This window comes from Electrona antarctica, assembly GCF_951216825.1.
Source record: "Electrona antarctica genome assembly, chromosome: 10".
NCBI classification, from domain to species: domain Eukaryota; kingdom Metazoa; phylum Chordata; class Actinopteri; order Myctophiformes; family Myctophidae; genus Electrona; species Electrona antarctica.
Window position 1 is genome coordinate 25364778 of NC_136791.1, and position 27047 is coordinate 25391824.

A 27047-nucleotide genomic window follows, 5' to 3' on the forward strand; every position below is an offset into this window, starting at 1 on the left:
TAAATCTAGCTTGCCTAAACTGCGATTGTTTACTGAGAAAACTGGAAGTGTCTGGTTCAGAGAGGACCGTGATGTGCTTGTTCCTCTTCGAGCGTCTGTGGCTTTTAAGTTTTAACGTCTTGTCTTCCTCTCCTCACCCGCCATGTAGCCGTGAGAGGGACCGTGAGCGCAGGCGGTCTAGAGAGCGCTCGCCGACTCGCAAGCGTTCCAGAGAGCGCTCTCCGAGGCGTGAGCGCTCCCCCCGCCGGCCCCGTCGAGTGGCTCCCCGCTACACCGTGCAGTTCTCCAAGTTCAGCCTGGACGGGTAGGTAGAAACTATCATAGCTTAACCCATTCAGGCCTGACGTCGAAATTTAAAAAATGTCTTCAAAATCCCGACGGTTTTCTGAAATCCCTTTGTCAAGGACCCCCAAAACTATACTGTATGTAATTGGCCGCCGACCCCATCTAAAAACATGTTATTCCAGCCCCCCCAGAAGCATTTGAGTTAAAAATATATATATATTTTTGACTGATTTTTTTACTCCAATAACTGGCCTAGTTCCTACTTCCTATGTATGTATGTCCGTTTGGAGTAGGAACAGCTGCAATACCGATGGGTGACCTACCTTCAAGTGGCTCTGTTGAGTGTCATTCACACTGCACTATAACTATTACAATAGTACAGTACAGGAGTACAGTAATTATCATAATACAATTATAGTTGCACCGCTCAGTTCACACAGGTGTGATATTTCTTTTATTATACTAGAACATTTTAAAACAAAATAAATGTGATATTTGAATGAAGTGAAATCACTGAAGATCCATTTAAAATTGATTTTAAGAATGGTAGCATTTAAAAACCACGATATTTGAGCGAATCTATTTATTTATTTATTTTTTCCAGCCCTAGTATAACTTGTATTGCTCATACAAGGCTTCCACCTGATGCCGATGATTATAACCAGGTGTGGTGGCAATGTGGCATCATGCCAACGTATGTGAATGAATGAAATATTTATTTTCGTGTAACGCCACTTTGGCCCATCCCATATGGGATTATATGACATATTTGACAGAATAAATTGAAAACTGACATTACAGTCCTTCCTGTTCATATTACATCCTGCATTATTAAATACATGAATACATATTTGTACAGTATTTGAACCAAATAAAACAAAGCCATTTTGTAAATGGCCCTCCTCCTCATTGACCTGTGTGTGTGTGTGTGTGTGTGTGTGTGTCTGTGTGTCTTCCATGTTTTCCGCCGCAGCTCCAACTGCGACATGATGGAGCTGCGGCGGCGCTACCAGAGCCTCTACATCCCCAGCGACTTCTTTGACGCGGTGTTCACCTGGGTGGACGGCTTCCCACTGCAGCGGCCCTTCCACTTTGGAAACTACTGCAACTTCCACATCCTGCACAAGGAGGTGGACCCGCTGGTGAAGAACACCGCCGTGCTCGACCCGCCCGACGCCAATCACACCTACAGTGCCAAGGTAGGCCCACGGCTGATTCAAAGTCATATACTGTATAACCCGTTAAACACCTGAGACCAGATTCTACAAGATGTCTTCTAAATACTAACAGTTTTCTGGAAAAAAACGTTTCTATACAGTATGTGAACACTGGTTCTATATCAGTGGTTCTAAAACTGTTTCATGTCAAGGACCCAACAATTATCTGTAATTGGCCACATTGGATTTTTTTTGTACCAGGCACCCCCCAGAAGCAAAGATACGAGTTAATTCTTTTCCCCCAAAAAATAGCAGATCTACCAGCTCGTAGCGCGGCACTCGGTGCCGTGCTATGGGCTTGTGTATCTGCTATTTTTCAACGGCTAAAGTTTAAAATAATGGTAAAAGCTAAGGTCTAAATGGGTTAACAGAATTAGCTTATGAAGGATCAGTTCTTTCAAAACTACAAAATGTTGTTTTTTCAAACTAGCTATGTTAACATCATTAAAACCGGGGAAGAGTGTGTGAGTGAGTCCGTCCGGCTGTTACAAGCTAATCTCCGGCTGATGCCAAATTTTGCACACACACTCCCTGGATGCCAACGATGAACCTCTGCCCAAAGTTTTCCAGAACAGCCTGTTATAGCACCACCAGGAGGCTGACTTTTGAAAAACACATTTTTGGATATTACTCCTCCAGATTGTGTCTAAAAAAAATCCCGCAAATCGTTACACACTATCTCTATAGTCTTGCGTTCAAGACGGATCTGTCTGATATTTCATATTCCATCCTAATTGGCTAACATTGGCCTTCAAAGTTTGCAGGATTGGCCTGTTATGAACAAAAAGCCTCAAATCATGAACGCAGCGTGCAATTTACTTGAAATCTTTCACAGACTTTCCTACTAGGCTGAGGAATATATCCCACCACGCATACCCCCCCAAACACACACACACACACACCCAGAGTACCAAATGGACACCATAAACGAGACTTGAGACTGAACGACCTGCAGGCTACACTCTGTGTCAGTCGTCCACCAGGACAGTGATGTGACTCATTTTGAGCTTTGCTACAGAACGAGTCCAGACCCACTTCATTTGGCCTTTCCTCTGCTATGGGAGTGCTGCTGATCAGTGGACTGGCACATATTATAAACTGCATTGCTTATTAACAGTTTTCATTTCATAGACCTGCCTCGTATACCTTTTGCTTACACCATTCGATCCGCATGATTCTGTTTTTTTGGCCTGTTATAGCGCAAAACCTATTTTGGAACAAAATGCCTCAAATCATCCAATTGCCGTCCAAGTCGTAAGAAGAAATGGCACCCTTTTCACATTGGCCTATTATAGAGCCACCATGGGGGTAGGGATGCTCCGATACAATTATTTGGGGCTGATACCGATATCCGATATTTTAATAATTAATCGGCCGATACCGATATTTTTTAGTATTTTTTAAATATATTTTATATATTAATTACTTGGCAACCCGCGCCCCGCGGTCATATACCGCTGACCTGAACGGGGCTCCCTAGCCTGCTGGGGGGGGCTCACAGCCTCAGAGAGAAAAAAAAGGAAAAAAATGCAGTCTACCTACCCAATGTCCACACTCCTCGTCCTCATTTCCCCAATAATTCCAAAAGTAGTGTGAATACCTCCACAGCCTAATTACTAAAGGATAAACTATCATATCTTTGTTGTTCAGCATGTGTTGAGAACAGCATGTAAACAGAAGTGTGCCGTGTGTCACACCAAAAGTGGTGACCTATTAGAAGAATCACGCTGCTCGCAATCATACAAACTGCAAAGCATAATAATAATAATAAAGCTATAGAGTGAAATGCCCAGGCAGGCTCATCTTACATAGCTGCTGGCTGCCATGTGCCTGCTGGCAATATACTTATGCACATTTTTGTGTCTGGACACACTAACCATGTGGATTATAGTTTTGCTTTTTTTAAGACATACTAAGTTTAGTAAAACCATTGAGGAATGAGGAGAAGACTAAGCTCTCTCTCTCTCTCTGTCTCACAGCCCCCAGACGGTAGCAGATCTAGCGTTTATTTTTACAATGAGTGTGAGCTTGGCTTGTTGCTAACGCGACCCCATCCTCTCTCTCTCTCTCTCTCTCTCTCTCTGTGGCTGTGTGTGTGTGTGTGTGTGGGGGGGGGGATTAGTTGCGCTGCCCGACCGAAAGAGTGATGTGATATACTTCTCCAGTACGCGGTGAAGAACCGAGAGAGTGACACATTATTTTGGATGTAAACTGTGCAGCTTTTAGCCTTTTTTTATCGGATTTGCGGATCGGTGAATTTGTGTGTGTGTGTGTGTGTGTGTGTGTGTGTGTTTTTTTTCAGGTGATGCTGCTGGCCAACCCCAGCCTAGAAGAGCTGTACCACAAGTCCTGTGCTCTGGCCGAGGACGCCCAGGAGCAGAGAGACTCCTTCCAGCACCCTGCTAGACTCATCAAGGTACGCCCAACACCCACTGGGGCCCCCCAGTGTTGATTTTGAGCTTGTCGATGGGCTATTGTCTGGGAGTGATGCCTGCACACAACCAGTTGGTCCCTCCCTAAAATTTTAGTAGGGATGCACGATTAATCGGTAGCATAATCGGAATCGGCCAGATCGGCCATAAAAATGCCGTATCGGATCGGTCTCAAAATAATACAGATTATTTAATCGGTTTTCACCAACAAATTGTTTTTTAAATGAAAAATGTAAAAAATCATCAATGAGTTCAATATAAATCAAAAGTGTCTAGTACCTCTAGTCTAAAACAAAAGGCAAATCAAATATGATATGAATATGAAAATCTTAATTAAAAATAAACTTTACATTTTTCTACATTTCATTTGTTTGCTCATCTCATTCAGTAGTCATTCAGTTGTGAAAACAGACACTTTGAAAAGAGTATAGGCTATTTATTGATTGATTGAATACTTTATTAACAGGCTTTGGGCCAAGCCCCTACAGCCTAGGATTGTTTTCATTGTGGTCTTCCTATGACCCTGCAAATAATCGGAGATCGGATATCGGTCATAATTTCATAATCGTGCACCCCTACATTTTAGTCTAGTTTTTATATTTGTTTGACGAAATTGTCAGTATATTTATTTATATAGCTACCAAATGGACACCGTAAACGAGACTTGAGGCTGAACGACCTGCAGGCTACACTCTGTGTCAGTCGTCCACCAGGACAGTGATGTGACTCATTTTGAGCTTTGCTACAGAACGAGTCCAGACCCACTTCATTTGGCCTTTCCTCTACTATGGGAGTGCTGCTGATCAGTGGACTGGCACAATATTATAAACTGCATTGCTTATTAACAGTTTTCATTTCATAGACCCGCCTCGTATACCTTTTGCTTACACCATTCGATCCGCATGATTCTGTGTTCTTTGAAGAACCTTTTCCGCTCCAATGCATGGCTTTCTGAAATTACGTCATACGCCAGCCAAGTCTATGGACTTTTAATGTTTGTTAAGGGGAAATTATGATGAAATTCATGCCAGCCAAGTCTATGGACTTTTAATGTTTGTTAACACTTTGATTGCTACAGAGTCTCCCCAGGCCTATTTTGATGTTGCTACCGTTTAACATTGCACAAAGGCCTTGTTCGGGGGCCCACAGCAAAATGTTCTCTTATAGCGAGAATCACACGCATACATCAAAAGAAAGCTGAACTTGTCCACTTCAATTTAAAAAATACATTTTGATTTTACCATGTTCCATTCTGGAGATATTGACCTTTTTGCAACACCTGCATTTGCCTGGAAGTGGTTATCTTGAACAGCGAGCAGAGTTATGGATGGTTTAAAGTTAGAGACATTGACAGGCAGATATAAAATTGAACCCAATAAATATCCTATACATCCTATACACCGAATGAAAGCCCTGAATGTGTACTTTTACGAGGAAAACAGTACACATTGATCCCATCTACAGTTAGACAGTAATTGGTTATTGAATGCAGCTTGTGCCCACCAGATAACTTCAGAGAAGACATGGACGTGAACTCCTCAATATTCACAAAATAAGGCCTATAGCGACATATAAATACTATATACCGTATGAAACAGAAGACTCTCTGCTTTCATAAGAAAAAAATCACACCCGTGTGAACTGAGTGGTGTAAGGTTTTATATAGCATGATCAGCTGTGGTCTGACGTAATGAAATCACACCCGGATGTGATTTCACAACTGGCTTTTTTTGTGCAGAGAAAATGACCATGGTTGCTACGGTCATCCAGTTCACCCGGGTGTGATTTAATTACGTCAGAAATTATTTTGAACATAGCAACCATGCTCATTTTTTTCTGCACGCAAAAGCCAGTTGTAGGAGTGGTTTACACCACTCAAAAACTTCTACTGTAGTAATAATAAAAATCACACCCATGTGAAGTGAGTGGTGCAACTCTGTCCCATATTCTGTTCTCTGCTTATTCAATACAGCTCGCTATATACGACTGAGGCAGAAAGTCATGTAAACCTTTTATTTACAGTTTGGTCTGTAAACTTCTACTGTAATAATAAAAATCACACCCTTGTGAAGTGAGCGGTGCAACTGTTCTGTACTTATTCACTACAGCTCGCTATATACGGACTGAGACAGAAAGTCATGTAAACCTTTTATTTACAGTTTGGTCTGTAAACTTCTACTGTAATAATAAAAATCACACCCCTGTGAAGTGAGCTGTGCAACTGTTCTCTACAGTTGCACCGCGCAACTGTAGAGAACAGTTGCATGGGTGTGATTTTTATTATTACTACAGTAGAAGTTTTTTTCTTATGAAAGCAGAGAGTCTTCTGTTTCATACGGTATATAGTATTTATATGTCGCAATAGGCCTTATTTTGTGAATCTTGAGTTCGGGTCCATGTCTTCTCTGCAGTTATATCTGGTGGGCGCAATGTGCATCCAGTAACCAATTTATGACAAACTGTACATGGGATCAATGTTTACTCTTTTCCTCGTAAAAGTACACATTCAGGGCATTCATTCGGTGTATAGGATGTATAGCATATTTATTGTGTTTATTGTTATATCTGCCTGTCAATGTCTGACTATAAACCTTCATAACTCTGCTTTCTTTATGAGGATGATGATGATGATGATTGCCTCGCCTCGCCTACATTGGGGGGGGGGGGGGGGGGTCATGGGCACATTGGGCAGCAAAAGTCTTGATCCGTACGGCTATAAAAAGTCCCATTCCACCGTTCGGTTCAGAACTATAGTATAACGGTGAGACGCGTTGTCATCATCAGCTGATTTTGTTTTTCAAGCTAGTATAGGGGAACATGCCTGGGCATGCAGTTTGGGGGCGATGGAGAAAAAAAAAGCTTCACCGGAGTGTCCAGACTCCAGAGAGGTGCTAAGCCCGGCTGTGATGTCGACGACAAGGAAAAAATGACTTCCACAGATCACAACACCACGGTTTAGGACGCGGAAAAGTTCGTTATACATTACACCCGGGTCGATTACGTCCCCGACGCGTTCATTGCGGTCTTATCACTACAATTATAATGAATAAAAAAGCGTTACAATCACACGTCCGAGCGATCTCCGATTATGACGGCTCTGCATGGCGATACGTGATCCACCAACGGAACACTGTCTGTTGTCGTGGCGGCCCCTCGATACTGTGGTTAGTTCGTAGTATTGTAGGCTCGGGGATCGTTTGGTCGCTACAGTATGAAGAAGGAAACATGCATCTGTCCATGTGTGTTGCAGACGTTATGCAATGCCGATCCGGTGCATATGTGTTTAGGCAGCGTTCCATTCATCATGTTTTTTTCCGAGAGACAGAGCCCCCATCTCGCAAGATCCTCCTCCTGGAGAAACAGGAGGGGAGGGGGGAATCGAGTATTATAGTGTTGGGTGAAATGTCCGAGGTGGGGGAAAGCCTGGTGAGGCGAGGTTAGGTGAAATTTGATTCTTTTCACACACAGACTAGATCAAGGCATGGGCGCGTCCATTTTACACTGGCTTCTACACGTAAAGCGGCCCGCCCTCCTGTTTTCAGGAGGGGAGGGTTTTTTTTTTTTTTTTCTGATCACGTGAGCGGGACTAAGCAGCAATGACAGGGGGATGGTTCTTCATTGTCCGGGTGGGTAAAAAGATGAATGAAAGTATGCTATAAAAAAGTGATTAAAGCGTATGGATACGTGGTTAGCACCGGACGTTTGATTAATTAATAACGTACGGATACGCGATTAGCGTTCCCTGTGTTAAGGGAAAATTATGATGAAATTCATGCCAGCCAAGTCTATGGCATACAACATATAGTCAGTCATGAGATTTAATTTCATTTAAACTTTAATCAATGCGTTCATGTGTCCTTCCTCTCCTTCATCCAGGTTGTTTCTCATTGTGTTTTCCCCTACGTCTCTCTCTCTTTCAGTTCTTGGTGGGCATGCGAGGTAAAGACGAGGCCATGGCGATCGGCGGTCACTGGTCTCCGTCTCTGGACGGCGCCGACCCAGAGAATGAGCCGTCGGTGCTCATAAAGACAGCCATACGCTGTTGCAAGGCGCTGACTGGCATAGATCTGAGTCTATGTACTCAGTGGTAAGTACTGTACCGCCACCCAGCTCCCCCCATCCATCCATCCCAGTCTTTTTGCCTCTTAAGTCTAAACCGACCCAGTTGAGCCTCGAAAAGAAACAACCTCCCCCAAAATCCAGAATGTGCCATCTTTGCTGCATGGTTTTACTGCCTCGGCAACTAAATCTCTCATGTCTGACTCATTGGATGGGTTCCTTTTTTTTCTTTTTGGTTTTGTTTTGTTTTCCATATTAATGATTATAAATCTGTGTTTTTAATTTGCTACTTCAATTATTTTGATTGTGCAATGTCCCTTTGGCCTTTGTGCTGTTGTCCTGCCTCTATACATTTATAGATGTGTATGTGTGTGCGCGTGTATGTGTGTTTGTGTGTGATGAATGTATTGACTTCGGATAACCAGTGGCCTGGACCAGAAGACACCACCATTACTTTGTCGTTTGATTCTCTTGTTAAATATCTTACATATTTAACTTGCTTTCACTGTCTTGTTGATGCTGTCTCTTTTCTCACGCCCCCCAGTGTAATGGGGTTTTGTAAATGTATCCTAGGTTAAACGCAGAATACTCACCCAATTGGCTGATGGGGAAGGATAATAGGGGCGGGGGTTTTGGTGGGTACGACTTATTGTCTGTCATTGTCTGTCAACGTTTCTCAAAATGGCTGCCGTAACCTGTGACAACTGTTGGAGAGCTGCAGACTGATTCCATTTGTTGTTGTCGGTGTTGTTGTTGTTGTTGTGGGGATGAAGCTCACTGCAATGACGCCTGTGGTCATTCAGCGACCTACTGGGTGGGACTAGTTGTATTGGGGGGGGAGGCTAGCCCTAGCAAAAGGCTCGCCGTTTTTTTTTAATGTGTCCTGACGAGAATGTTTCTTTCCAATGCACCTTCTTCCTTTGCGACAGGTATCGTTTTGCAGAGATTCGCTATCACCGGCCGGAGGAGACTCACAAGGGGCGGACAGTCCCCGCACATGTGGAGACAGTGGTTTTGTTTCTCCCGGATGTTTGGCATTGTCTTCCTACCCGCTCAGAGTGGGAGGGGCTGTCGCGACGACTCCGGGAGCAGCTGGCTGAGAAGCTGTCGGCCGAGCGAAAGGAGGCGGATGGAGAACAGGCACTGAACCGCTAATCCCTTCTTCTTCTCATTTCCGCTTCTCACAGGAACAAAAACAAAAGCCCAGATACACACACTGAACACACAAACACCACACCACTCACACCACTGCACCAGACAGGGGCACACACACACGCACACACACACGACCCTCGTAGCCCTTCCCAAACCCAACCCACCCCACCCTCCCCCTCCCCCACCCCTCCTAAGTTTGTTCTGTTTGTTCCTCCACCCTTTACCCGTTCTGCTGTGTTCCAACCGGTCCATTCCTCCATCCATCCACCCACCCCTCCTCCTCCCACCCTCCCTCACATCCAGCCAACACACTCGGTGGAAGCAGTGAGTGTAGGTTTTTAACTGGAGACACTGTTGCAACTGATTCTACAGCTTCCAGCTACTAACCACTAGGGGGTGCCAATCTGGGTATAAACCACTCAATCTTAATTAGCATTGTGTGTGTTTGTTATTATGAACCAAATACAAAAGTTTAATTTGGGTTACCTGCACGCAAGTTCCAGAATTGACTCAAAAGGTATTGTTTTAATTATCGGGCTTGAATCCAATGGGGATTTTAAATGCTGTGCTGGAATCTGTGGTCAGTTGCATTTAATGTCTGTCCTGGCATTGTCATTTATTTTCATATGACCTTTCATGACTATTTGATTTCGGCTGACTTCAAAAAGGCAACCCCCCCCCCCCCCCCCAACCACCTAAAGTCTTGTTTCTTATCTGTTTCTGTTATTTGACTTCTATACTCTGATTTGGGGCGACATGTAGAACTTGGTTTTCCAGGGCAGTTGGTTGGTACAGATGTCTTCTTTATGACGTAGATCCTTAAATACAAAAATATGTATATTTGGCAAGAAAAGCCCAGTTTCAGGCCACGCTAGGGCTGCCCAGTTCGTGCTCCATTTGGAGACCAGCTTGAATTCACCTGATGTACCTGGCTACACACACCTTTTGGAGGCACCTGTCATTGATTTTTACCTTTTTTGTGTTCCACAGAACTGCATTGATTGGCCGCTGGGTTTGGGGCTATTCCGTGGGTTTTTGTAAAGAGCTAGAGAGCATTTCCCTGTGTACACCCCCCCCCTCCCGTCCCCAGTCACAGTGGACTATAAACACTGCCGTGAGCTCACTAGGACAAGGCTATGAAAGGCAGATGTGACCTTGCTTCTTGCACGGATCAACTTTTGTTTCTCACAAGCTGCACTGGTTCCAGAGCAAAGTGCTAATTGTCTGCTGTCCTGCCTCTGTCTTTCTCTCTCTCTGTCTGTCTCTCTCTCTCTCTGAATAATTCCCTTTTTTGAAGGAGGAAGAGGAGAAGGATGAAGACGACTCAAAGGAGGTCACCACTCCCACTCACTGGGCTAAACTTGATCCGAAATCAATGAAGGTACGATTAAAGCTCCGATGCAGACCTTTGCATATATTCAGGATTCCCTCACCTGCATGTGGGAATGTCTATTTGTTCAAATTGATTTAAGTGATGTGGGAATGTCTGATATTTGTTCAAATTGATTTCAGTGACCTCAAGCGTTAATAATTATCCACACACCCATATTGTAAAGCTCCTTAACGGATGATTTTCTGTGGAAGCCCATTTCTGCCATTGAATAAAATGATAAATGTACATTTAAATAGTGCCTTACATTCACACGCACACACACACACACACACACACACACACACGGTAGGAAACCATGCAAGAACACTTCAGGATGTTTTTGAAAATGAAAACCCCTGAGTCGTGAGTTCTCTTTCTCGTTGCTCTGACTTCATAATCGTATCGGCATTCTGTATGTTAATCCCACAATTCCAAATTTACACCTCAGAGAGAGCAATTGCTAGAAATGGGTTTTCATGGGCTGGAGTGGCTCAGGGGTAGAGTGGCCGGTAGAGCAGCTGGTTGGGAACCATGAGGTTGCCAGTTCGATCCCGGGCTCCCCCAGAGTTGGTGTCCTTGAGCAAGACGCTGAACCCCTAATTGCTCCCGATGTGCAGGTTGGTGCCTTGCATGGTTTTCCTCCATGCACAATCTATGTAAAGTGATTTGGAATGAAAGCGCTATATAAATGCACCATTTACCATTTATTTGACCCTTTCTTTTCTGTATTTTACAACAAACCCTTGCAGTTAAAAATGAAAGTGTCCCTTTTGTGCTCAAACCATTCCAAGGTGAATGACCTGCGTAAGGAGCTGGACTGCCGCTCGCTGAGCTCCAAGGGGTTGAAGTCGCAGCTCATCGCCCGCCTCACCAAGCAGCTGAAGGTGGAGGAGCAGGTGGAGGAGGCCAAGGAGCCCGAGAAACCGGAGACCAAGGCTGCGGAGGAGGAGGAGCCGCGTAGCGCCGAGGAGGACCGAGAGGTAAAAGCAACCAGAGAGACCTATATGCAGAACAGTGTTGATTTCGTCGACTAAAACTAAAATGTTCGTCGACTACCTTTTTTCACTGACGAAAACTAAGCTATGGTGACTAAGACTAAATATACTGACAATTTCGTCAACAAATAAAAACTATAATGTATGTTGCGTGGCGTGTGCTCTGGTTCAGGAGGAGGACCGGAAGCGGCTGGAGGAGCAGGAGCGCCAGCGGAGAGAGCGGCGCTACGTCCTCCCCGACGAGCCCACCATCATCGTGCACCCCAACTGGGCCGCCAAGAACGGCAAGTTTGACTGCAGCGTCATGTCCCTGAGCGTGCTGCTGGACTACAGGCTGGAGGACAACAAGGAGCACTCCTTTGAGGTTACACTGACACACACACACACACACACACACACACACACACACTGTATACAGGCCTCGTTGTTGTCTTCACAGCTACTTCTCTGCCTTTCTGTCGAGATGAAAGCAGCGTACAATGCTAAACTTACTTTAGAATTTTTTACTGAACTTTGTCTTCCCTTATTCTTTCTTTGCTTCTTTATTTTCATTTAGTTCTTTTTCGTTTATTTGAATCTTTCTTTTTCACTCCCTTTTTTGCACTTTAATTTCAGTTTTCCTCTTTTGCTTTCTCTTTGATCCTTTATTTTTTCATTCTTTATCATTCGTTCTCTCTGTTTCTCTAATTTATTTCTGTTCTCTTTTGGTCTTTTCTGTTGTTTCCTTTCTCTGGGAACTGCACAAAAACGGATTTCACCCACTTTTTGAGTGGTGTAAACCACTCCTACAACTGGCTTTTGTGTGCAGAAAAAAATGAGCATGGTTGCTATGTTCAAAATAATTTCTGACGTAATTAAATCACACCCGGGTGAACTGGATGACCGTAGCAACCGTGGTCATTTTCTCTGCACAAAAAAAGCCAGTTGTGAAATCACATCCAGGTGTGATTTCATTACGTCAGATCAGAGCTGATCAGGCTATATAATACCTTACCTTATATAATACCTCACATCGGACAAAAACTCCAGCTGAATCAACTTCATGGTCACAAATCATCACATCAGAAGACGAGTCTACCTAGCCAAAGATCTTTAACGTCAGACATTACGTCAGACCACAGCTGATCATGCTATATAAAACCTTACACCACTCAGTTCACACGGGTGTGATTTTTTACTTGTAAAACTGTGATTTGACAATAAAGTTGATTCTGATTCTCTTTGTCTGTCTGTCCAGGTGTCCCTGTTTGCGGAGCTGTTCAACGAGATGCTGCAGAGGGACTTTGGCTTCCGCATCTACAAGGCGCTGGCCTCCATCCCCGCCAAGGACGAGAAGAAGGAGAAGGAGAAGAAGGCCAAGAAGGAGGCGGAGAAGAAGGAGGTGGTGGTGGTGGTGGCGGCGGCGGCGGCGGCGGAGAAGCCGCGAGAGGTGAAGAAGGAGAAGACAGACGAAGAGGGAGGAGACGACCCACCGGCAGCCAAGAAACCCAAAGAGGACGAGGAGGAGGAGGAGGAGGAGGAGAAGAAGAAGGTAAGGACGGCAGCTAGACTACACTAGAGCAGGGGTTCTCAACGTTTTTGGCCGGGGACCCCTGGAAATGCGTTGGCAATGTCTCGGGACCCCCGCCCCCTCCCGGCCCCCAATATAAATTGACTGCTACAATAACCTTAATAATAGATACAATACGCCATAAATAAATACTGAACCCAGATATAATCATTAGGGAAGGTGTATGCATGTGTACTATATGTAAACGCTTCATTTCCATTTTCCATTCCGTTTTTTTTTTTCATAATTTGGGGACCCCCCAAAATAATTTGGCGACCCCCCCCCCCCCCCCCCTTTTTTTGGGATTCCCGTGGGATTGCCGCAGGATGGGATTACATTCTTTATTAATCCCATGATTGGGGCGGGAGTGGGAATGACATGTATGTATTACATTACATTACATTACAGTCATTTAGCAGACGCTTTTATCCAAAGCGACTTACAATAAGTGTATTCAACATAGGTAGGGAACAAAAACTACTAATCACCAGAAGTCTTTAGTGCATTTTCTGCAAAAACAAGCAACCAAGAGTATACCTAGCGCTAAGGTAAAAGTGCAATATATCAGCTACCTATTTCCTTAAACAGATGAGACAAAATAGCTAAATCAAATGAGCATGAGCTAAAACAATTAAGTGTATCGACTAAACAAGATCCAATAAGCAATACAACAATAGAAAACAAGCGTTCGTACAACTAGTTAACAACAAGTAGGTCAGGCAGAGAGGAAGGGTAGTGTTTCCTGAAGAGGTGGGTTTTCAACCTGCGGCGAAATATGGGCAGTGACTCTGCTGTCCTAACATCAGTGGGAAGTTCATTCCACCACTGTGGGGCCAGAACAGAAAAGAGTCGTGACCGTGTGGATCGGCCAGAAGGACCCTTGAGTGACAAGGCAATCAGTCGCCCCGAGGTGGGAACCAGGGTAAAATTACTTAATTTGTGAAGCGTAAATTGTCTGTCGGTGTCAAGTCGTGTCTCTCAAACAAAATTGCTCGCATGTGCAGCCAAGACTTGTTCTCTTTAGTATAGACTTTCTCTTTAGGATTTATTACGATATTTATAAGATATGGAGGCGCCATTCCTGTGTCAGCCTCTACCGTACACATGGCTGTCACCATCATGTATTATTTTATTGTCATCCTCATAATTTTTCGACCGCGGTCGAGATCATGGATTTTACAATGCCACGCCAGACTTTCCGGTCCTTCATTGTCATCCCCAGTTCATGCTTACTGATGCCTGTGTCCCTAGCGATGACATCAGGGAACGACAGTTTTCTACCTCTGGTCTGCTTTGAGGCAGGACTCCAGAGAAGAAGGGAAGATATAACCTCATTGTCAGCTCTGTAGCAGTGGCCGGCAAACTGTTCTTCTGGATTGGACTAGTGAAAAAACACGGAAGGTTGCCGTATATTAGATCAGTCGATGGGTGGCTCTTCCAAGACAGATTTTCCATGTCTCGGAGCCATAGAGTAGAATCGGCTCAACGGTCGTCCTAAATATTTTTTACTTTTAACATCTTACTAAGCTGGGATGACCAGATCTTATGCATGTCATTGCAGGCTGACCAGGCCATACCCTTCCTAGTTTGAAAGTCCTTTTGGGAAGAAGATATATATATATGAACCCAAATACTTGTAGTCATCAACCTGTTTCAGATTTTAGTGTAGTTAATTGTCACAGGCCTACCGAGTGGCACATCTTCATCGTGCCGTGTTTTGTTTTGTTTTCCTTCAGGATGAAAACGAGAAGGTTCTGAAGAAGGAGGAGTCTCGGGATGAGGATGAGAATGAGGACGAGGGAGGCAGCACGGCCAACGCAGAGGAGTACGACCCCATGGAGGCAGAGGAGGCCGAGGACGATGACGGTACAAACCCATTTAGACCTGAGACCAGATTCTATAAAATGTCTTCTAAATCCTGACCGTCTTCTGAAAAACCTGTTTCTATATCAGTGGTTCTCAAACCTTGTCATGTCAAGGACCACCAGAATGATACGTATTCGGCCGCCGACCCCCATCATAACATTTTTTGTGCCAGGGACCCCCCAGAAGCAAAGATTTGAGTTAAAAAAGTTTGCTGTGAAATCACAGACAATATCCAGTCTAATATCGTGATGTTTTTTGGTATGATTCCCGATTTATTTGAAAATGACGTGATGGCCCCGATTTCCGATCACCCGATCCGATCAGGACAACCCTAGTTCCAGGTCTTAATATGGCTTTAACCCATTTATACCTGGAAAGCATCCGTTTCATTTTAGATTTTAGCTTTATGTTTAGCAACCATAGGTTTTTCAGAAAACTGTTAGGATGCTGCAGGCATTTTGTTGCTCTCGGGTAACTATTTCATTTTGTTGACACTTGATCATGATATTACAGCATCACACAAAAGTGCCTAAAGTAGCACAAGCTCGAAATGCGGCGTGCCGTGAAGCGACGTGTTTACTTTCTAGACATGTAGGCTGTTTCTTTGTTACAAAGTAATCAGGTCTGTGAAGATAAATCATGCACCACGCTGAGCATGTGATGGATAACATTTTCCACGATATCTGAGACCTCCACGGCGAAAAGATTGTCCCCCGCTTGTTCATAGTAAAAGAGAGCCGAGGTACAACTGTATTTGGACCGCTTTTCCCCCTTTTAGTCTACACTAAATCTCTTAAAAATGTAAATGGCTAATCTACAAGCTCACAACTAGGGATGGAGCTCGATACCCGAAAAAAAAAGCCTGATAACAAGCTTATTGAGTACCCGGTATCGATAAGCTTTGGCCTTATCAAGCCTGTTATCGAGCATAGCGGCCCATGACATCATCATGTTTAAACAATCAAGACAAGAGGCGATCAAGAAATAAAAGTTGTAATCCATGCTGGCACAAACATGTCGGTCTATAAAAGTGTATTGATGCCTGCCAGCCAGCGCTGTCCAGGTAAACAAAATTACTTTTAAAGTGACGGTACACATATTAACCAGTTAACACCCCCATCGCCCAGGACGAAGTTCTTTGTCCTTTCTATTAGTAACGCCTGACGCCCAAGACAAAGTTTTATCCAAAAGACGAAGTTTATTGATATGAAAACGGATAGCATCGCTCCACAGCCTGGGAGTGCCTGTTGCGCAATCCTCGATGTTGCGCAACAGTGAGACGTCATCGAAAATGTTCCCCCCTTGTTTAGCCGACGACAACGAAAATTACGAAAACTTAAAACGTTAATAACTCGCGATCTAAATCATCCCGTCTAATTATAAAAAAAGATCCTGTGTTAGACGGCCCTTTGCTGTCCAGTCGCTAGTCGCGATAGATTTATTCTTACCTCCCGTTGTTGTCGATCGCATCGAGAGTGTTTTGGCTACATTTAGCTGCTACATCCACATCCGGCATAACATCCGGACCGTCGGTAAAAGTGCTCCGTTGCTATAAATCGACTGGGCGCTATAATTTAATGGATTAAATAACCCCGGGCAATTAGGTGTTAACTGTATTTGAAGGACCTAGTAAAAGATACATTTTTTTTGTCGTCTCCCGTCTATCCACGAAATAAAAGAAAATGCACAATAGTGGGCTCGATAAGAACCCGGCTCGATAAGCCTGATCAATAAGGTGCTCATTATCAATAAAATCACACCCGTGTGAACTGAGTAGTGTAAGGTCTTATATAGCCTGTCTGACGTAATGAAATCATGTCTGACGTAATGAAATCACACCCGGGTGAACTGGGTGAACATAGCAACCATGCAAATTTTTTGAGCACAGACAGACAGACAGACAGACTAACAAAGCCAGTTGTAGGAGTGGTTTACACCACTCAAAAGATTAACAAGCTCCATCCCTATGTCACAAAAAACAGGGGAGGGGTTAACCAAGCGTTACCTACTGTAAACTGTATTTGTGTGAAATATATCAGAAAGAATGTACTCCACATTCGTACTTGAAAGGATTTGACTGCCCTTAACATGTGGATTAGTGTACCGTATCTCTGTCTTACTCTGTCTCGTAATCTGTCCCTCAGATAAAGATGACGACGATTCCAACGACAAGAAAGACGAACGCAAAGATGATCGCAAGTCCTCCAAAGAGAGATCCTCCAAAGACAAGGTTGGTTCAAGTTGTCCAAAAACGTGTTTTTAATCGCCAGTTGTCACTAATTATTAACCAAAATACCACTATGGTATATTGTACATCATTCTTTTTGCTGTGTCTGTTGTAGAAGGAAGGCACTGGAGTAGACTCGGACAGTTGAAGCCTTATTTATTTAGCAGGGTGAAAGTCAAAAGAGACAACGTTTGGATGTAACTATAACATCATCGTCAGGTCATGAACGTGTCTGATATCAGGTTGTTAACTCTACAGGTTTTCCTTCAGAGGAAAGGAAACGTAGTCTAGGTGCTACTGGAGGGGAATGCACGTGTCTGGAGATGCACTATATGGACACAATTCCATACCTATCAATAGTGATAAATATATACTAACAATGGGTTCACACTGACTAATCTTATATCTTAAGCCGTGTTGGGCAGTAACTAGTTACATATTACTGTAATATTATTACTTTTCCCAGTAACGAGTAGTATTACGAAATACTAATATAAATAAAGAAAATAAAGAACTAGTAATACTAGTCCTTACCCGTTCTGAATATATGAACAGCAAATGATGTGTCAGTGTGTGTAATGTGATGTAATAGATCACATTACTGATAGGGGGGGAATTGTTTACAGATGGTCTTGGGAAGTTGGGTTGGGCACAAAAGTAGGCTGTAGGCTAGTTTCTTTTGCAAGAAAATGCTGCAGTACAATCATAAGTACACCATTGATGTGTGATGTAAATTTGGTGATGATATTCTGCCTATAAATGGAAGTTATTGAATATTTTCACGTTCGGTGTTGCACTTTGTAGACGGTCCCTAACCGCTCACCGTCTGATATAAGATATTAAACGGTGAACGCGGAGGTTGGCTTTTTGGGCTGCAAAGCAAGTTGTAGTTTGTTCTTTATATAATCAGGTTAAGAATGAGATGTTTTGTGTGATTTCGGAATGTGTCGTTCGTGAGCTACTGAGCCAGCGTTGGTCATTGCATATGTTTATGTATTTTTGTCATTGTGTTGTTCCGACGGCACGGGATCTGTCTTCCCCGGATTATAGTATTCATATGTTATGATCTGTTGCGTGCTAACGGTAGACGGTTAAGAAAACGTCTCCATTCGGCCACCCCGAGTCCCCGACAGATAAGCATTCCGTTATGATGGAGCTGTTCAGTGTGTCACGCAGCCACGCTGTGTGCGCGCAGGGCTGTAACCTGTCGAGGTGGTAATAATAATAATAATAAACTTTATTTATATAGCACCTTTCATACATAAATGTAGCTCAAAGTGCTTTACAGAGCAGAAAAGATAATAAAAACAAAAGCAAGAAAAAACAGCATTAAAACAGGCATGCCGTTAAAACAATAGTACAATAACGCAGTGTCAAATCAGGCAAAGGCAGTGGTACAAAGATAAGAACAGATATTTTAAAACTCAACTAAAAGCAAGAGTAAAAAGGTGAGTCTTAAGCTGTGTAGAGGAGGGAGCGGACAGTGTGGTGTCGAAACAGCGCGTGTGTTCACGTGAACATGCCCCGTCCAACTGTCAGAGCTGGCTTTCAGGTGCCTGTGCCACGCAACCCTCGCGTTGGCCGCGATGCTTCCCCAAAGAAGAAGTTATGTCGACGGATGCAAGAGTAAATCAAATCAAATCAAATCAAAGTTTATTTGTATAGCACATTTACATTGACCGAAGACAAACCAAAGTGCTGAACAAGAGCATGTAAAACAAGAACAGAGCAACAACAAGAGCATGTAAAGAAAACAAAAACAAAACAAAAACAAAACAAAGCAACAAGTGAGACCGGAAGTATAAACAGACATGGTATAAGAAGGGTACGAGTTTTCAGGCAACATTAAAAGCCAGGGAGAAAAAGTGGGTCTTTAGGAGAGATTTAAAAACACCCAGGGACTGGGCAGAACGAATGGGAAGGGGCAGGGCATTCCACAGTGTGGGACCGGCCACAGAGAAGGCTCGGTCACCTCTAGTGACACATGAGGTTCCAGGCACAATCAAACGCAGTTGGTCAGCTGACCTCAAGGGTCTGGCTGGGACGTATGGTTTAATGAGCTCGCAGAGGTAAGGGGGGGCATGCCCATTTTGGGCTTTGAAGACAAACAATAATAATTTAAAATCTATACTAAAGCGAACTGGGAGCCAGTGTAGGGAAGCAAGGACAGGTGTAATATGATCGCGCTTTTTCTTTCCGGTAAGGAGGCGGGCAGCAGCATTTTGGACGAGTTGTAGGCGTCTGATAGCAGATTGATCGATTCCAAAGTACAGGGCATTGCAGTAGTCAATCCGCGAGGAAATGAAGGCATGGACAACTTTCTCTAGGTCTGAGGGAGGTAGATAGGCCTTGATCTTGGCCAGCAGCCTTAGTTGGAAAAAGCTAGCTTTGACAACGGCACTAATCTGCTTATCAAATTTAAATTTGTTGTCAAAGAGCACTCCTAGATTTTTAACAAAGGGGCGAGTGTTGATGCTGAGTGGGCCAAGGTCAGCGTTGGGATAGCTTGGGGCATGATCGAAAACCAGCACCTCAGTCTTTCCCTCGTTGAGTGTTAAAAAATTTGAGGCCATCCAAGCCTTAATATCTGAGAGACAGTCCAACAATGGTTTAGTTGAATCACTGGTTTTTGTGTTTAAGGGTAAATAAAGCTGTACATCGTCGGCATAGCAATGGAAAGTCATATTATGTTTTTTAATGATTGTCCCTAATGGCAGAATATACAATAAAAACAGAAGAGGGCCGAGAATGGAGCCCTGGGGGACGCCACAGTTAAGGGGGGCAGGACTAGAGGAAAGTTCACCAAGCTTGACTGTAAAGCTCCTGTCGGTGAGGTAGGACTTGAACCACTGCAGAGCAATGTCAGTGATGCCGATGTAATGTTCTAGTCTGGATAGCAGGGTTGGGTGGTCAACAGTGTCAAATGCCGCTGTCAGGTCCAGGAGCACCAAGGCAGCGGGGGAACCAGTGTCAGCAGTTAAAAGTAAATCATTGAAAACTCTGAGGAGGGCTGTTTCAGTGCTGTGGCCTGTCCTAAAGCCTGACTGAAAGGTTTCATGGATGCCGTGGGTAGTTAGAAATGATTGCAACTGGGTATAAACTAACTTTTCGAGAACCTTGGATAGAAATGGGAGTTGTGAAATGGGTCTAAAATTTGAAAGAACGGAAGGGTCAAGATTCTTTTTTTTTAAAAGAGGCTGAACCTCCGCATGTTTAAAAGCAGCAGGGACATGACCAGAACTGAGACTGGCATTCATACATATTAATACACTGTTACCAACAGAGTCAAAAACATCTTTGAGAAGATGAGACGGGATGACATCAGAGGCACATTTAGTAGGACGCAACTGCATTACAATGTCTGTAAGCAGGGTAAGAGAAACAGGCTCGAAATGACTAAAGGTGGCACTTAAGGTTGATGAGATGGGGACAACAGCAGCGGGTGAGTGAGCTGCCCTGAGGGCAGTTATCTTATCAGTAAAAAATGTTAAGAAATCTTGGCATAGGGTGAGGGAAGGTACGATGGGGGAGACATCTCTAGGATTAATAATTGAATTGAGGATACTGAAAAGAACCTGGGGTTTCTTGCTGTTTTTGGAGACCAGGTCTGATATAAATCTGGTTTTAGCAGCTTTGACCGCTTCCTGGTATTCTGACAGGCACCCGCGAAGGATATCAAGAGAGACATGGAGTCCATCTTTTTTCCATTTCCGCTCAGCGCGTCTGCAGACGCATCTGAGGGCACGTGTAGAGCTGTTTAGCCAGGGCTCTGAGAGTGCCTTGGCGCTTTTTGTTTGCAGTCTAAAGGGGGCCACTGAGTTCAGGATCATGGTGCATGTGGAGTTAAACATATCAAAAAGTTCATCAGCACTGGAGGTGCAGTGATCAATTGGGGAATTTAAAATGGAGTTGTTGAACTGAAGTGAAAACCGGGAAGCAGTCTCAGGCGTGAGTGAGCGCTGGCGACGAGCAGGGGCCTGGGGTTTGACAGATGAGCAGGGAATTGAAACGTTGAACAGAACAGGGAAATGGTCGGAGATGCGGAAAGATGAGCGGATCTCACTAACAGAGACAGAAAGACCATGTGATAAAATTAAATCTAAGGTGTGACCCTTTTCGTGTGTCGGGCCACTTACCGATTGGACTAAATTAAAAGAATCGAGAAGATTACTAAAGCTCTTGACTAATGGGCGGGACTCACAACAAAGATGGACGTTAAAATCACCCGTAATCAGACTGTGATCATATTTAACCATTATGCCTGATAAAAAATCACAAGTCATGGATGAAGCTAGCATTATATTTGGGCGGACGATAAACTATTGCACAAAACACAGGAGATGACAAATTCAACTGAAATTGCTGAAGCTCAAAGCTAGGATAGCTGACCTCACATTGGGTCAGTTGACACTGTAGGTTGGACCGGAACACAGAGGCTAGGCCACCTCCAGTGCTGGTCGTTCGGGGGGAGCTAAAAAACGAACAGTCAGGGGGGAGGAGGTCGGAGAACGGTGTACAATCACCAACCTGCAACCAGGTCTCGGTCAGGAACATAATGTCCAAATTATTGGATTTAAAAAAGTCATTAAGAATAAAGCCTTTATGCACTAAGGACCTGACATTTAATAAAGCCATAGAAAGAACAATTGGCATGGGTAAAGATGCAAGAGGCATGGGGCATGGGGGGATTGATGTTAGATGTGATGGTACTGCAGGACCCTTGAGATAATTACTGTTTAACCTGGGAGTAATTCTAACAGGGATAGAATGTGCGTGTAAATATAAATTAATTGGGCTCATAACTGGAATATGAAAGGTACGAGGGCCAGTTGAACAGCAGGGGGGGCTAGCGGTACATGATGTGGGGAGTGAGAGGGCTGTAGAAGAAGACAGTGGCTGACCGGAAGTGACGTGTGTTGTTGTTGTGGGCTTACAGCCATGTGGATCGACAGGTGAAGAAGAAGTAGAAGGTCCGTGCCCAGTGGAAGAAGGGCTAGGAAAACGAAACTGAGTGGAACTAATATGCTGGGACTGGGGGCCAGGACCGGGGGGATGTCAATAACTGACGGACGAGGTGTCTGACAGATGCGCAACGTGATGTCGAATGTGATGATCTATGTTGGCCGCTAGTGCTTGGCAGCCCCATCTATTTGGATGGAGCCCGTCACGACTGAAAAAGGAGGAGCGCTGCCAGAACAAATTAAAATTATCGATGAAATTAAAATCGTGAGTGTGACACAGGCGCTTAAGCCATGTGTTAAAGCTGTCGATCCTGCTAAAGCGCTCGTAGCCACCGCGGCTGTGGCGAAAAGTAGGAATTGGTCCGGAAAGAAAGAAAGGTAGACCAGTAGCTTGTAGAAAATCAATGAGGCGCAAATAATCCAAAAAAAGAGTAGCTGTAGGCTACTATGGGTCCAAGTTGTTTTCATCATGCCTGCCTGGGGGCGGTGTGGAAAAGGGGAGGTGCAAGGGGAATGTGCGGAAAACGGTGTCCCAGTATTAATCTGTTGCCGTCCCAAAATGCATTTCACTGGTGACACGTGATTTCCGGGGAGATGAGTTGTTTTTGACGCAAATTAATATAATTAAGATGATTGTTAGAATGTTTGACGTGTGTAATGCGGGGCAGATTGGAGGACAGGGCTGTGTGGCGCTAGGTTCCGTGAGGCTGTGAGGAGGCGCTTTGCTCTATGTCCGTTACAGACACACACAGCGGTGCTTGAATTATTAATAGGATAATAACTATTTACTCTGCCAAAACACGCTTCATTACAAATGATTTTTGTTCATTCGTTCAGTTATGCACTCATAGTAGATGGCTGTTGCATGGCATGCAAAAATAGAACAGATCTACAAGCTATCAACGGGTAAAAACGGATGCGTTGTAGCTTGTAGATCTGTTTTTTGTTAGCCTTCACAGCCTGTGCAGAGTTATGATGTGACCGTCACACTCGCAGACAGTCGTTTCGTTCCAGACAGAAAGACGGACCATGCCAGAGAAATGTATCGGTATTATTTTGCATTCTTGTCTGTCAAAGATTCCAAGTATATTAATGTCCGTTGTAAACTTTGTGTGCAAAAAAAACACTTTGTCGACTCTATAAACGTGTTGAAGCATGGTTTAAAGCACGAGAAACACAGAGCCCCCCCCCCATGCAGGCAAAACAGACTGGCTCGTCGCTGGGTGAATTGTTGTAGACGAGCCGAGAGGTTAACCCTCACGCACAGTTGATTCGGCCTCATTTAGATCCATCATGGTCCATCAAAATACCTTTGAGGTTCAATGTCAGGCTGCCTCCAATCTGAGAACACCGGCAAAATAAAGGAATAGCAGCGCCCTCTTTTTCCTTGAAATTGGACGTGAGTCAACAGTGTCTTGAGACTAGGCTGCCTCAAAAAGGTCAGACTGTTGCTTTGTTTGTTATTTATGTATACAATAATACAATATACTGTCCGTTTTGAGATGCTGCAGCCATGTGTGTGCAGTTCAGATTGTTGATGTTGAATTCCAAATGTGGAATATGCAGCAGAAAAAGACTGAGAGACTGTTGACTATTTTTGTTTTATATCCTGCAATTATTCAGTTTGGTTGATTGGAGACAATGAATTGGATTCAGTTGTAAAAGGAGCTGGCTAAACAGATTGTGTTCTTTTGTGGGTGGAAGGGGCCCGGTTGAAAAGTAATATAAAGTAATATGTAACTATATATAGCCTATTCTGATTCTGGTGTCGCGCGTCACAAATGGCAGACCTACAAGATCACATTGTGTTGCGTTGTGATCTTGTAGGTTTTCCGTTTTAAACTATACATTTGGATTGAGGCTGAACGACCTGCAGGCTACACTCTGTGTCAGTCGTCCACCAGGACAGTGATGTGACTCATTTTGAGCTTTGCTACAGAACGAGTCCAGACCCACTTCATCTGGCCTTTCCTCTGCTATGGGAGTGCTGCTGATCAGTGGACTGGCACATATTATAAACTGCATTGCTTTTTAACAGTTTTTTATTTCACTGACCTTTATACCTTCTGACATTTCGGTGCTGTCAGGCAGAAATGTCTTTATCGCCATATTTTAACTTGTGTTTTTTCTGTAAATGAATGCCCTACTTCTTGATCATCATACAACTACAGCATCACACAAAAGCATTTTAAGTAGCAGATCCACAAGATCGAAACGCGCCGCAAAGCGTTTTGAGAGCTTGTGGATCTGTTACTTTTGCTGTTTTTGAACTGTAATCCGGAGAAGATATGAGGTTTCCACCCGACAGCGACGATTTTATACCTTAGTCTGAAAGACAGTCTTGTGTGCGTCTGTCCAGGAGAAGGAGAAGAAGCTGATGGTCACGTACAACAGGGAGCTCCTCATGGCGTTTGTCTACTTTGACCAGAGCCACTGTGGCTACCTGATGGAGAGAGACCTGGAGGAGATCATGTACACGCTGGGACTGCACCTGTCTCGCGCTCAGGTACACATGCAACGCAAAACATTTCACCCAAAAAATGACTTATTTTCCTATCAATTACACACCTCGTGAAGCCTTGAATTCATTGAGATTTGTGTGTTTTTGAGCCATTCCTGAGCCAATCATTTGATGACCGGGTCATCGTTCAATGGGTGACATCAAATGAATCTCCATGAATTCAAGGGGTGTGTAATTGATTAGAAAATAAGTGATTTTTTTTGGGTGAACTACTCTACTCATTAATACATTTAAAATTCACTCTCATCGGCTTATCAGTTGTCCACAGATTACACCAAGTCTCTCTCTCGACAAGTCCGTAAAAAGTCCCGTGAGACGTCGTTCATCTCATGTTGATTCCTATCAATTACACACCTCGTGAAGCCTTGAATTCATTGAGATTTGTGTGTTTTTGAGCCATTCCTGAGCCAATCATTTGATGACCGGGTCATCGTTCAATGGGTGACATCAAATGAATCTCCATGAATTCAAGGGGTGTGTAATTGATTAGAAAATAAGTGATTTTTTTTGGGTGAACTACTCTACTCATTAATACATTTAAAATTCACTCTCATCGGCTTATCAGTTGTCCACAGATTACACCAAGTCTCTCTCTCGACAAGTCCGTAAAAAGTCCCGTGAGACGTCGTTCATCTCATGTTGATTCCTGCTCTTTTTGTTCCAGGTAAAGAAGCTGTTGAACAAACCTGTGATCAGAGAGTCGACGTGTCACTACCGTAGACTGACCGACAAGGGGAAAGACGAGACGGCGCCTTCTGTCACCGAGCCCCACATAGACACCCTGCTTGGTGAGCCAGCGTGCCTCTTCACTCCATGCTGGCAAAAGTGGCCTAGACGGATATCAAAGATTGAACCGTCCCACTCTGGCCTCCAGCCCAATGGATCTCATCAAAATGAGTAGACTCAAAATGAGAGCCACAATTCTACAAACATGTCTTATTATACAATGTATTTTGAATGTTTTAGCTATTAACATTAAATGATGCCCAGGACGTGTCCACACGTCTTCATAATTACACCCGTAGGAGGCCCAGGATGTGTGGACACATCTTTAGGTCCTTTGTTATAATTATATAAAACGCAATCTCTAAAATATATATTTTTTGACAGCGGCCTGTTTGCTCTGCAACGCCTTGCTCGTCCGTCCAGGAGCTGTTTGGCTGCGCACGCAGCCATTCACTCAGCAATCTTCCTTATTTACTCTGAATCTACGGTGCCCGTGGTTTTGATCAGAACACCCAATGTTCTGTCCTAATTTCTAGTAATGGAAGATTTCACCTCCCGGTTTTTGGGGAAATGGAAGGTGTGGCTTATCAGACTAAAATCTGCCTCATGTGCTTGGCACTCCAGCACCATGTCTTAACCCATTCAGGGCGGGAACCCCTGTTGGTGTTTTAAGCATTATGTTATGCTTTATCTATTGAAAAATAGCAGATCTACCGAGTGCCGCGCAACGCTATTTTTTTGAAAAATTGTGAATATGTGGTGCAAATCTTTGAGTATATATTCTTTCACAGTGTTTTTAAATCAAATCTTTGCTTCTGGGGGGATCCCTGGAACAACATATTTTCAGATGGGGATCGGCGGCCTATTACATATAATTTTTGGGGTCCTTGACATGAAATATTGAAAACCACTTGAAAACCACGTTTTTCAAAAAATGGCATGATTTAGAAGTCATTTTCAAAATGTCGACGTCGGGCCTAAATAGGTTAAAACATTCCCCGGCATAAAAAGTATTAAAACCACAGTTACACATTGCATTAGAAAAGGAAAATGCACCACGGCTTTAGTCCATCCTTCCTGTGTCTCCCAGGTAACCGAGCGCTGCTCTCGTCTTCGAAGGCCGAGTCGGAGGTCACCGAGTCCGGCAGCCTGATCGTGTACAACGGTGCCATGGTGGACATCGGCAGCATGATGCAGAAGTTGGAAAAGAGTGAGAAAGCACGAGAGGACATCGAACAGAAGCTCATCATTCAGGATGCCAAAATAGGTACGACCTTGTTGTCATAGTTTAAGTTGGCATATTGTTGCCGGGTAGAAAAGCCTTATCTCCAGTGGGGCACATAACTGGTGCCACATACTACAAGTGTCTTATCTACGTCCTGTAAGTACACTTGGAATTAAAACTAGTTGACTAGTGGCTCTTATTTTGAAGAGGAAGTCTGTTTCGGTTGTTCGAAGTGCTAGTCTAACCAAGTAAGCAGGAGCCCACGTGGATTTTCATGGCTAAAGATTTTAGCCATGAAAACCATGCATCTGTGAGTTAAACGATGTATACCCTTTGGAAGTATGTTAAACATGGAACCTCCGCATCACTAGATGAGTAGTTAATTTTATCTGTCTCGTGCTGGATAATGTAACGTTGTTGTAACGAGTGTAGAGACGTCCGACTGCAGTCCACCAAA

The 27047-nt window shown here is 43.9% G+C and overlaps 1 protein-coding gene across 3 annotated transcripts in view; it reads left to right on the forward strand.

Annotated features, from left to right (window-relative positions):
* The window catches only part of ccar1 (cell division cycle and apoptosis regulator 1), a 47853-nt gene that overhangs the window by 17043 nt on the left and 3763 nt on the right, over positions 1-27047 (forward strand). For all 3 annotated transcript variants that reach the window (XM_079513360.1, XM_079513361.1, XM_079513362.1), the window contains exons 12-25: positions 149-304; positions 1259-1484; positions 3805-3918; positions 7855-8021; positions 8923-9133; positions 10446-10529; positions 11312-11500; positions 11688-11879; positions 12753-13046; positions 14801-14930; positions 17075-17160; positions 24478-24624; positions 25304-25427; positions 26456-26632. In XM_079513360.1, the coding sequence (XP_079369486.1) occupies positions 149-304; positions 1259-1484; positions 3805-3918; positions 7855-8021; positions 8923-9133; positions 10446-10529; positions 11312-11500; positions 11688-11879; positions 12753-13046; positions 14801-14930; positions 17075-17160; positions 24478-24624; positions 25304-25427; positions 26456-26632 (2297 nt within the window). The remainder of the gene's footprint in view (positions 1-148; positions 305-1258; positions 1485-3804; positions 3919-7854; positions 8022-8922; positions 9134-10445; positions 10530-11311; positions 11501-11687; positions 11880-12752; positions 13047-14800; positions 14931-17074; positions 17161-24477; positions 24625-25303; positions 25428-26455; positions 26633-27047) is intronic.